At 39.8% G+C, this 13,314-nt stretch overlaps 1 protein-coding gene across 2 annotated transcripts in view; it reads left to right on the top strand.

The window, feature by feature from the left end:
- GSDME (gasdermin E) overlaps nt 1–13,314 on the top strand; it is a 79,499-nt gene that overhangs the window by 14,546 nt on the left and 51,639 nt on the right. For both annotated transcript variants that reach the window (XM_059171377.1, XM_059171376.1), the window contains exon 3: nt 1,033–1,225. In XM_059171377.1, the coding sequence (XP_059027360.1) occupies nt 1,033–1,225 (193 nt within the window). The remainder of the gene's footprint in view (nt 1–1,032; nt 1,226–13,314) is intronic.

Here is a 13,314-nt window from a genome sequence, read left to right as displayed (position 1 = left end):
ATCCAGCCCCCAGTCAATCCTGCATCCCTGTTGGGGGTGGAGCCTGTTTAAGATTCTCTCCCTCTGCCCATGCTATCGCTCTAAAAAATAAATAAATAAAAATAAAAAATAAACAAGTAAGTACGGGAAAGGAAATTTTTTCATAGAGATGGTAGTGAAGGCCAGGGGAATGTCCTCCTAGACTGGTGGGTGGGAAGGGGAGATGCCCGCGCTCCACAGGGCTGAGTAAGGCAGACCACTCGAACATGAGTCAGGAGCAGAACTGCTGTTTTCACTCTGCTTCGGTGTCCTCCGCATGCAGTTCCTTTAGAGTCTTCACACATTTAAAATATTCTATTTAGGAGCACCTGGGTGGTTCAGTGGGTTAAGCCTATGCCTTAGGCTCACGTCGTGATCCCAGGGTCGCGAGCCGTATCTGGCTCTCTGCTCAGCGGGGAGCCTTCTTCCCTTCTTCTCTCTCTCTGCCTGCCTCTCTGCCTGCTTGTGATCTCTGTCAAATAAATGCATAAAATCTTTAAAAAAATATATAAAATATTCTATTTAAAAAAATTCTATCTGAATAGTGGTTAAATGGATGCTTGCTTTAAAGTTTTTTTACTTATTTATTTTTAAGTAATCTCTATAGCCATTGTGGGGTTAAACCTCACAACCCTGAGATCAAGAGTTGAGTGTTCTGCCGACTGAGCCAGCCAGGGGCCCCAGGATGCTGGCTTTAAACTTGTTAAACTCTTCAGATACTTGTGGTACCCGTCTACATATGTATATATTGGAAATGAAAGACGAAATAAACAAAAACAGCACCCAATAGAGCCCCCTGGCCACCAGCCCCATCCCTCTCTCAGTCAGTACCTCGGGGTGCTAGCTCCATTTTGGTTTGAACATATACGGAGCATGGCTGCCAACTTTCCATTTTGAATGGAAATTCAAAATTTTTTTCCTGTGGTTTTCCATAGGATTGGGAAGGTAGGTGACCTAAGGCAGCTAGGTGGCCAAATTATCCTCAGATTCCTTTGCCTGTGTCATTCACTCCAGTGGTCGTGGAGTCGGACTTTGTGAAATATGAGGGCAAGTTTCAAAACCACGTGAGCGGGACCATTGAGACGGCACTAGGGAAGGTCAAGCTGAATGTTGGAGGCAAAGGACTTGTGGAAAGTCAGTCTTCTTTTGGAAGCCTGAGGAAGCAGGAGGTGGACCTGCAGCAGCTCATCAGAGATTCCACTGAGAGGTAATGACAATTCTGTTTGGCATTTTGGATTTGACACGTATCTCATTCAGTGGGACCTTTGTAAAAAGGGTGACAGATGGGAACTTTGCCCCAAAGCAAAGTTGCTTTGATTGAGTGTTGGGTTGAAACTTTCTGAGAGCTGATCCTTTTAGCCTGGAATTTCTTCATTGTTCTTAGCTGGAGTGGGGAGAAGTGGAAAATATTATTATTTTATTTTTTTGATTGAAGTGTAATTGACATATAATGTTGTATTAGTTTCAGGTGCACTACATAATGATTTGTTATTTGTCCCTATTGCAAGATGAACACCACATCTATCTACCACCATATGTAGTTGTAAATACATTTTTTCTTGCGATGAGAGCTTTTAAAATGTATTCTCTCGGCAGCTTTCAAACATGCAGTATGACTGACTATAGTCAGTGTGTTGTATCTTACATCTTTCACAGCTGAATGTTTGCACTTTTCCATCGTTACCCATTTTATGTACCTCCACCCTCTTACCTCTGGCAACCACTAATCTGGCCTCCGTATCCATGAGCTTGTTTGTTTTGATTCCATATATAAGTGAGATTGGGTTCTTCTTGTCTTTCCGTGTGGCTTATTTCACTTGGCATAATCCCCAGCTCCATCCATGCTGTTCCAAATGGCAAGATTTCCTTCTTTTATGTGGCTGAATACTACTCCATCGTGTATGTGTTAAGTTAGCTACCTGACTCTATTCCAGGAGTGTCCAAGAACTCAACTCAGTGCTGGTACTTTCTGCCTACAGATAGTATCAGCTTCATAGGGTAAGGGTTCAGTCCTAAAAAGACTGTCCTCCACCCTCAGTCTGTGTTGGATGCCAGCAGCAAGCCCAGGCTGTTCCTTGTGCTTCTGACGATGAGGCATGCAGGTTGGAGATTCCCATGCCCCCATCCTTGGACTTCAGATGTCCTTCACAAGTCCAGGTTGTCAGCTATACTTCTGACCAACTGGCTAAAAATCAGATTCCGTGACCCGCTCCTTGAGTTCAGTTAATTTGAAATATGAAACATTTTATATAGGAGATCACTGTTTTATTACAAAAGGATAATAACTCAGGAACAGCCAGGTGGAAGAGATGCATGGGGCATGGTATGGGAAAAGTCATGGAGCCTCCCTGCTCTCTCCAGGTCACCACTCTTTCCAAATCTTCATGTGTTCCCCAATCTGGAAGCTCTCTGAGCCCCATCTTTTTGGGGTTTTATGGAGGCTTTATTACACAGTCAGAATTGATTACACCCTCATGGACCATTTGGTGATTGATTGAGCCTCCAGCCCCTCTCCCCTCCCTAGAGGTTGGAGTCGGGGTACTGAAAGTTAAAACCTTCTAATTACAGGTTGACTCCCTAACCAGCCCCCATCTTTAGGTTACCTCAGGCTTTCCCAAAGTCACAACATTAAGATAACAAAAGACACTTTTATTGCTTTTATCGCAGGAAATTCCACAGGTTTTAGAAGCTCTGTGCCAAGAACTGGGTTGAAGACCAAATATATATTTCTTACTATAAACCACAATACAACATATATATATACTATAATTCTTTATCCATTCATATATCCATGGATGCTTAGATTGTTTCTATATTTTTGCTATTCTAAATAATGCTGCAGTGAACATCGGGGCACAAATCTTTTTGCAAAAATGTTTAAATACTTGGCATAAGTACGCATAAGTGAAAATTCTGGATCGTATGGTAGTTCTATTTTAAATTTTTTTTTTAAGATTTTATTTATTTATTTGACAGATCACAAGTAGGCAGAGAGGCAGGCAGAGAGAGGAGGAAGCAGGCTCCCTACTGAGCAGAGCCTGAATTGGGACTCGATTCCAGGAACTTGGGATCATGACCTGAGCCAAAGGCAGCGGCTTAACCAACTGAGCCACCCAGGTGCCCACTTCTTGTCTTTTTGATACGAGCTATTCTAACAGGTAGGAGGTGATATCTCATTGTGGCTTTGATTTATATTTCCTTTTTTTTTTTTTTTTTTTTTAAGATTTTTATTATTAGAGAGAATATGAGATGTTGGAGGGCTAGAGGGAGAAGCAGACTCCTCATTGAGCAGGGAGCCTGATGTAGGATTCGATCCTGGGACTCCCACCTGTTTCCACCTGAGCTGAAGGCAGACACTTAGCTGACTGAGCCACCCAGGTGCCCAGATTTGCATTTCCTTGATGAGTGATACTGGGCATCTTTTCATGTGGCTATTGGCTATTTGTATGTCTTCTTTGGAAAAATGTCTACTCAGATCTGCCCATTTTAAAAATTGGATTTCTTTTTTCTGTTGAACTGTATGAGTTCTTTATATATTTGATATATTAACTCTGTATCGGGTATATGATTTGCAAATACTTTTTCCATTTAGTAGGTTGCCTTTTCATTTTTGTTGATGGTTTCCTTTGTTGTGCAGAAAGAAGTATTTTAGTTTGATGTAGTCCCATTTGCTATTTTTCTTTTGCCGCTTTTGCTTTTGGTGTCAGATTAAAAAACTAATTGCCAAGGCTGATGTCTAAGAACTTACCATCCATGCTTTCTTCTGGGAGTTTTATGGTTTCAGGTGTAACATTAAAGTCTTTAATTACTTTGAGTTAATTTTTGTGGATGATGTAAGATAGTAGCACAGTTTCATTCTTTTGCATATGGCTCTCCAGTTTTTCTAATACTATTTATTGAAGAGACTGTCCTCTCCCCATTTTATATTCTTGGCTTCTTTGTCATTAATGAAATGACGGTATGTGCATGGTTTTATTTCTGGACTCTGTATTCTGTTCCTTTGATCTGTATGTGTGTTTTATGTCCAAGTCTTAATGTTTTGATTAGTGTAGTTTTGTAATATAGTTTGAAATAAGACAGTGTGATATCTCCAGCTTTGTTCTTCTTCCTGCTACTCAGGAGTTTTTGTGGTTCTGTTCAAATTTTAGAATTTTTAGAGTTTTTTTTTTTTTCTTTCCTGTGAAAACTGCATTGGAATTTTGTTAAAAGATTTTATTTATGGGATGCCTGTGTGGCTCAGTTGGTTAAATGGCTGCCTTTGGCTCAGGTCATGATCCCAGCAAACTGGGATTGAATCCCACTTTGGGCTCCTTGCTCTGCAAGGAGCCTGCTTCTCTCTCTGCCTCTGCCTGCCACTCTGCCTGTGCCCTCTCTGTCTCTCTGACAAATAAATAAAATCTTGAGGAAAAAAAAAAGATTTTATTTATTTATTTTACAGAGAATGAGAGACAGAAAATGAGTGGGGAGTGTGGGGAGAAGGCAGAGGGAGAAGCAGATTCCTTGCTGAGCAGGGAGTCCAGCATGGGACTTGATCCCAGGACCCTGGGATCATGACTTGAGCTGAAGGCAGATGCTTAACCAACTGAGCCACCTAGGAGCCCCAATACATTCAAATTTTGATGGGAATTACATTCAATCTGTAGGTTGTTTTGGATAGTAGGGACATTCTAGTGATATTCTAATCCATGAGCATAGAATATCTTATTATTTATTTATTTTTCAATTTATTATTTATTTTAAAGATGTTATCTCTGTCAAATAAATAAAAAGTAGGCAGAGAGGTAAGCAGAGAGAGATGGGGAAGCTGGTTCCCTGCTGAGCAGAGGGCCTGATGCAGGGCTCAAACGCAGGACCTTGGGATCATGACCTGGGCTGAAGGCAGAGGCTTTAACTCACTGAGACACCCAGGTGCCCCTTTTTCAATTTATTTTTATCAGAGGCTTACAATTTTCAGTGTACAGAATATTCATCTCTTTGGTTAAATTTATTCTTAGGTATTTTCTTCTTTTTGATGTAATTATAAATGGAATTATTTTAATTTCTCTTTTGGAATGTTCATATCTATGTATAGAAATGCAGCAGACTTTTGTGTATTGAGTTTGTATCCTGGAACTTGGCTGAATTTTTTTATTCTAACAGTATTTTGGTGGGGTTTTTAGGATTTTCCGTATGTAATATCGTGTCATATGCAAATAGAAGTAGTTTTATTTCTTCCTTTCCTGTGTGGTGGCATTTTATTTCTTTTTCTTGTCTAATCACTCTGGCTAGGATTTCTAGTACTATGTTGAATAAAGTAGAGAGAGTGAGCATCCTTGTTCCTAATCTTAGAGATAAAGCTTTGGATTTTCACTGTTGAGTGTGGATTTTCACTGTGAGCTTATCATATATATGGCCTTATATTGAGGTATGTTCCCTCCATATCTACTTTGTTGAGAGGTTTTATCATATAGGAATATTGAATTTCATTAACACTGCTTTTTCTGCATCTATTGAACTGATTGTATGATTGCTATGATTTCATTTTGTTAGGGTAGTGTATCACATTGCTTGATTCATGGATCTCAAACCATCCTTGCATAGCTGGAGTAAATCTGACTTGATCATTATATATGATTCTTTTAATGTGATGTTTTCTTCAGTTTGCTAATATTGTGTTGAGGATCTATGCATCTATGTCTATCATGGATATTGTCCTGCATTTGAGCCCCGCATCAGGCTCTCTGCTCAGCAGGGAACCAGCTTCCCCATCTCTCTCTGCTTACCTCTCTGCCTACTTCTTATTTATTTATTTGACAGAGATAACATCTTTAAAATAAATAATAAATTGAAAAATAAATAAATAATAAGATATTCTATGCTCATGGTTTAGAATATCACTAGAATGTCCCTACTATCCAAAACAACCTACAGATTGAATGTAATTCCCATCAAAGTTTGAATGTACTGGAGCTCCTAGGTGGCTCAGTTGGTTAAGCATCTGCCTTCATGATCAAGTCATGATCCCAGGGTCCTGGGATCAAGTCCCATGCTGGACTCCCAGCTCAGCAAGGAATCTGCTCCTCCCTCTCCCTCTACCTTCTCCCATGTTCGTTCTTTTTTAAATTGAGGTGTAATTGACATGCAACATAGTATTAGTTTTGAGTGTACAATATGATTCCATATTTGTATATATTGTGAAATGATCACCACAATAAGTCTTGTTAACATGTGTTACCCAACTGACCTATAATTTTCTTTTCTGTGATATTCTTGTCTGGTTTCAGTACCAAGGTAATGCTGCATTTTAAAATGAATTTGGAAGTGTTCTCTCCTTTTCTGTTTTTTGGATGAGTTTGAAAAGGATTGCCATTCTTTAAATGCATGGTAGACTTCACCACTGAGGCTCTTTGGTTGACTTTTATTTGTTGGGAGATTTTGATTAGTAATTCAGTCTCCTTATTAGTAACTGGACTGTACAGATTTTTTATTTCTTCCTGATTTAGTCTTAGTAGGTTGTATGTTTCTAGGTGTTAATTCTTTTCTTTCAGGTTGTCCAGTTCGTTGGTGTATAATTGTTCATTGTACTGTCTTAAGATCCTTTGTATTTCTATGGTATCATTTTGAGTATGTCTTCTCTTTCATTTCTTTTTTTTTTTTTTTTTTAAGATTTTTTATTTTTATTTATTTGACAGAGAGAGATCACAAGTAGGCAGAGAGGTAGGCAGAGAGAGAGAGAGAGGAGGAAGCAGGCTCCCTGCTGAGCAGAGAGCCCGATGTGGGACTCGATCCCAGGACCCTGAGATCATGACCTGAGCCGAAGGCAGCGGCTCAACCCACTGAGCCACCCAGGCGCCCTTCTCTTTCATTTCTGATTTTATTTATTTGAATCCTCTCTTCCCGGTGAGTCTAGTTAAAAGTTTGTCAATTTTGTCTGTCTTTCTAAAGAACCAGCCATTAGTTTCATTGATATTTTCTATTGTCTTATTAATCTCTATTTCATTTATTTCTGCTCTCATTTTGTTATTTCCTTTCTTCTATTAATTTGGGGCTTTGTTCTTTTTCTAATTCCTTGAGGTGTAATGTTAGGTTGTTTATTTGAGATTTTTCTTGTTTCTTGAGGTGTAGACATTTATTGCTATGTATTTCCTTCTTGGAACTTTTGCTGCATCCCATTAGTTTTGGTGTATTATATTTCTGTTTTCTTTTGTCTCAAGATTTCTTTTGAATTAATCTTTTATTCTTTCACACATTGGTTGTTCCATAGCATGTTCTTTAATCTCCACATCTCTGTGAATTTTTCAGTTTTCTTCTGGTAATTGAATTTAGTTTCATACTGTTGTGTTCCAAAAAGATTCTTGATGTGATTTCAGTCATCTTAAATTTATTAAGAATTGTGGCATAACATAATGGTCTATACTAGAGAATGTTCCATATGAACTTGAGAGGAATGTGTATTCTGCTTTTGGATAGAATATTCTATATATATCTTTTAAGTTCACCAGGCCTAACATGTCATTTAAGGCTGATACTTCCTTCCTGATAATCTGTCTGAGATGATCTATCCATTGATGAAAGTGAGATATTAAAGCCCCATACTATTATTGTATTGCTGTCAATTTTTTTCTTTAGGTCTGTTAATATTTGCTTTATGTATTTAGGTACTCCTATGTTAGGTACATAAACATTTACAAATGTTATATTCTCTTGTTGGGTTGACTCCTTTAACATCAAATAATGCTCTTTGTTTTTTATCACAGTCCTTGTTTTAAAGTCTTTTTTGTCTGCTCTAGCTAGCTTAGCTTTCTTTTGGTTTCCATTTATATGTAATATCTTTTTCCAGAACTTCACTCTCTCTATTTGTGTCTTTATGTCTTAAGTGAATCTCTTGTAGGCAGTATATAGATGGGTCTAGAGTGTTTTTTTTTTTTTTTTAATCCATTCAGCTACTCTGCATTTTTATTGGAGAATTTAGTCCATTTACATTTAAAGGAAGCACTCTATTAGCAATAATTGTGCCTTAGATAAACCTCATAATGCCTCATATGATACTGCCACTATGCAAAGCTTAAGGGAAGCACTCTAAAAGAATGTTACTTCAGGCAAATATCTACTTTTTAAAAAAAGTTATGCTATTTATTAAATGCCAATGGTGAGAATGCCAATGAGGAGAATGCTATGACCTACATTTTTAAATATTGATATCAGAAGCAAGAAAATGACAGTCCCGTCTGGTTCCTGCTAGCTTTCTGATTAGGAAAAGAAGAAAGCAAATTAGGGGCTTTAGCAGAAGAGCTGATTTTCAACTAGGAGATCTTGAAGAAAACCCCACAGTTATTCCTTGCTTAGCTTGTAGTAAATTCTTTTTAATCCATATAACTCATTCTTTTTACCTTATGTCTATTGAACAGTTGATAAGGAATTTTGTTGAGTGCCACTATGTGCCATGTACTGTTCTACATGTTTGGGATGCTGCAGTGACCAAAATGCCAACATTTCTGCTGTTTAATCTAGTGGGGAGAGACACAAAATGTACAACTCAGTGCAGTATATACTAGGTTAATGGGGATTGGTTTTATGGAGAAGAATATAGCAAGAAGGGCGGGCTAGGAATGGGGTTTATGATTTGAAAAAGTGGCCATAGAAGGCATTGCAGGGAAGTTGGCCTCAGTGCAAAGATTTGAAGGAGGACAGATTCAAGTACAGGGGTATCCTGGGCAAGAGTGTTGTGGGCAAGGGCCAATGTGGCTGGAGTAAGTAAGCTGGGCAGGAGAAAGGGAGGCCTGGGTGGGTAAAAGGAGTGGATGGCAAGTTCTACAGGGACTTGCAGGCTGCTGGAAAGACTTCAGCTTTTATTCAGAGTGAGATGGGAAGCCACCAGAAGAATTTGAGCAAGAAGTGACATGGTGGGACTCATTTTTTAGAGGGATCTTTCTGGCTGCTGATTTGAGAAGAGAGTGGATGAGTGGAAGCAGGGAGTCCAATTGAGAAGTTTTTGCAATCATCTTCACAAGAGCTGATGTTTTCATTTGTATGTTAACATATGTGTATTTTTCTGTGTAGTTTTATCTCCCTTTTTCTATCTTTCATTCTTTTTCTTTTTACTCTTGTTCATTTAAAATAGAAAATGCAACTCCAAATGAAGAGAAAACTCACTTGCATTTGTATATAGGTGGTTTATTTTCACTTTTCCAACATTTTTAGGATTATATGAAATAAAAAATACATTCACTCATTGAACAAAATTATGTTTAAAAAAATTAATGAGTAAATACTACCATAAAAGTCAAGTATCAAGCATTTAGTGGGTGGATTTTCTATAGACCTTGAGAACACTGAGGCAACTGCAGTCTTCAAAGCTTATTCACTAACCATCCGTGCCCTCTATAATACCCACCACCTGGTACTCTGACCTCCCACCCCCCGCCCCTTCAAAACCCTCAGGTTGTTTTTCAGAGTCCACAGTCTCTCATGGTTCACCTCCCCTTCCAATTTCCCCCAACTCCTTTCTCCTCTCTAACTCCCCATGTCCTCCATGCTATTTGTTACGCTCCACAAATAAGTGAAACCATATGATAATTGCCTCTCTCTGACTTATTTCACTCAGCATAATCTCTTCCAGTCCCGTCCGTGTTGCTACAAAATACTTCTGTTTTGTGACCCAGGTTTGGCAATGCTTTATAATCGTATTTCCCAGTATAGGTTTTCCAAACCCTCTTTGTGATTCAGGTGTAGAAAATGATGCCAACAGGAAGCATATGGAAAGGGGTCAGTGAGTAGAGATAGGAGAAAATATTCGGAAGGGAAAGAAGTTCTTGCCAGAAGTTGTAAGTGGGAAGCCAGGGAGAGAGGAAGGGAAGGAAACAAGCCTCTACTGAGCACCTGCTGTGTGCTAGGCACTTTAAGGCACAGACACAAAGTGTGTATTTACTCTGCACAATTCTCTTCTTTTTCACTTAGGATCTAAGGCTCAGAAGGAAAAGTAACTTGTTTTCAGTCCCTGAGCTCAATTTGGATGCTGGAGCTGGGATTCAACCCAGGATTTCCTGGCTCTAAGTTTCCCATTCTTTCTTCAAAATTGTGTTTAAGTGACTGTGAGGCAAAGAAACTGGCTGAGGTAAAAGTAGCTAATGTTCTGGCACAGAATGGAAAGGTAAAGCATGAATCCAGGTTCCCAGCACAGTGGACTAGACATGTGTGAGCAAGCCCAGCACGTGGCTAGGCCTGCCCACCTGGAGGAGCTGTACACAGGGATGAGATCACCACCTCAGGAGGGTCTGTAGAAGCTTGTTCATTGTAGATGTGATGAAGGTGGTGAGGTGGAGGTGAGGAAGAAGGTGGCACTAGGAAAAGGGGAAGGAAGACATTTAACATCGAGAAATAGATGAGTCTTCTGACAGAGTCAACTCCTCCTTGTTCTGTTGCTAAGAGGTAAAGGTGAGTTACAGAGGGAGGGGATGGATGGCAAGGGAAGACTCTCCCAGTCATGGGACAGAGATCATGTAGAGCTAATGTTCTTACTTCATGCTGGAGTCATAAATTCTTATCTACATCATCTGCCTATCTTTGGACTCCTACAACATCATTGGATTGATAAGGCGCTGTCTGACATATGTGTGGCCTTGGGAGAAGTAATTAGTAATGCTTAAGTACTGTACGTTCTTGAGGACTTATTTGCAGTCAATCATTTTATTTCAGGTAATTTAGATAACTTGTCATCTGTGTAAAAGATATTTTAACGCTTAGAATTCAGAGTATTAGCTTTATTGTCCATGAAATGTGTGTACCTCTCAAAAACTTCCTCTATTCTTGAAAAAACGGGCACCTGCATATACAACATTTATCTAGCCTTGTTGAGTGTGAAGGTATTCTACTGGAATTAACCTTCTAGACACCTGGAGCTGACCTCTTTGAATGAGAGCTCTGTTTATCTTTAAATATTCTTTTTTTTTTTTTTTAAGATTATTTATTTATTTATTTGACAGAGATCACAAGCAGGCAGAGAGGCAGGCAGAAAGAGAGGAAGGGAAGCAGGCTCCCCTCTGAGCAGAGGGCCCGATGCGGGGCTCGATCCCAGGACCCTGAGATCATGACCCCAGCCGAAGGCAGAGGCTTTAACCCACTGAGCCACCCCGGCGCCCCTATCTTTAAATATTCTTGATGGAAAACCACGCTACGATAGATCAGGGACTTCTTTTTAAAAAAATTTTTAAATGGAGAATACCATGTTTAATGAGACATTTTCATAATGATTTGGATTCATGTTTTATTCTTTCTTTTTTTTTTTTTTTTAAAGATTTTATTTTTTTATTTGACAGACAGAGATCACAAGCAGGCAGAGAGAGAGGAGGAAGCAGGCTCCCCACGGAGCAGAGAGCCCGACGTGGGGCTCGATCCCAGGACCCTGGGATCATGACCTGAGCTGAAGGCAGAGGCTTTAACCCACTGAGCCACCCAGGCGCCCCCATGTTTTATTCTTAAGATCATCACTATTTTGTAATAAACTCTCATTTTTCTGCCTTGTCTCCCATTGTCAGCAGCTGTCTGTTGCTGCCTCAGGTATAACCACCGCACCCCACACCATCTCTGCCTCTGATCTCCTAGGGTCTTGGAGAGGTTTATTTCTGGTAAATAACTTCTATAACTTGCTATGTCACTTCTGCCTCTGGTCTGTTTTCTCAGCTGTTGCTGAAGCACCTGGACTAGATGACCTTTGAGGGTTTTCTCCTGGCTAAATATGAGAAGTGAGTGGACTCCAGAGTACATGCATCAGCCCCTTCTCCCTGAGTTCGGGCCCTGGTTTCAGCTGATTTCCAGGGCAGATACCATTCTCATTCTCTGTTGTATTTTAAAGCAAATTCTAGTAAAACAGATTCAATTTCTGAATGAATACCTGATAATTAGAAGTTTGGCTTTTCATTAAGAATTCCAGCTTCTAAATGATGTGCCACTAATATATCATGCCAGCAGTGGTCTGGCAACGACAAGCTTCCATAATTATTTAAAATATTTCAAAATTACACTCAGTCTTAGTGTATCTAAATACTTCTGAATTCTAAAAGTTTACACACAAAAACTTTTATGTAAAAAAATTATTTTTAAAGATTTTATTTTATTTCTCAGAGAGAGAGAGAGCACACATGTGTGCATGCACAAGTATGAGCGGAGAGAGAGGCAAGCGGTCCTTGAATAGGGAGCCTGATGCAGGACTTGATCCCAGGGCCCTGGGATCATGACCTGAGCCAAAGACAGATGCTTAACTGAATGAGCCACCCAGGCATCCCACACACAAGAACTTATAAAAGCTGCTCTTTCTTGCGGCCCACATCTGACCTCTCTAAAGTTCCTACCATAGCTCTCGTGAGCGCGTCCCCATGTGCTGTCTGCTTTTCCCTGATTTAGCAGTGATTTGAAGGCAGGTTTTGGAAGGCCCATGTCTTTCTTAAAGAAACCATGCATTGTGGTTGGAACTGTTTTCCTTCCAACCTGATAAATTTCCCTGTGGCCAGCAGATAGTTGGGAAATCCTTTTGTGCTAGTGTTCAACTCTGCATGGGCATTATTATTTTTCAACTCTTTTTTTTTTTAAAGATTTTGTTTATTTATTTGACAGAGAGATCATAAGTAATCAGAGAGGCAGGCAGAGAGAGGAGGGAAGCAGGCTCCCCGCTGAGCAGAGAGCCTGATGCGGGACTCAATCCCAGGACTGTGAGACCATGAACCAAGCCAAAGGCAGATGCTTAATCCACTGAGTCACCCAGGTGCCCCAGGCATTATTATTTTTAATGGAGTTTGTGCCTAACAATTTAAAGACTTCTGGTCACATGTACTTGAAGACCAAAGTCTCCTGAATTCGGTCCTTTCATTTTTTTCTCTTTTTAATTTGTTTCTCCTTCAGGGTCAGCCTTAAAGTAGTCAAAACAAACAAGGGGAGGGTACCCCAAAGTCTGGGCGTGGGAGCAGCCAACAGCATCTCCTCAGGCTTTTCTCTCAGTGTTGGGGGTAGGGGGACTCTAGCCCCATCGTGGAGTGGTAAACTTCAGGCTCATCTGTAAAACAAAAAAAATTGTGGAAATGTGGAAATATAAAGAATAGTATAATGAACAGTAATATACCACCTCCTCCCACTCCTGGCTTAAAAAAGATCTTTTTCTTTAAACCAAGACCTAGGAGCCATCTGTTTCTCTTTCATTGCCCTGGATTTCATTAATAAAATGGGATTAGTGTTCCCAAGGTATTTGGGTGAGAATTAAATGAGAGAATATAAACCAGGCAGGATGCGTGGTAAGTTCGCGCTGCATGTAGTTATCAGTGGGAACAC

Source organism: Mustela lutreola, chromosome 4, assembly GCF_030435805.1.
Source record: "Mustela lutreola isolate mMusLut2 chromosome 4, mMusLut2.pri, whole genome shotgun sequence".
Classification (NCBI taxonomy): Eukaryota; Metazoa; Chordata; class Mammalia; order Carnivora; family Mustelidae; genus Mustela; species Mustela lutreola.
This window is presented reverse-complemented; position numbering and strand designations above follow the sequence as displayed.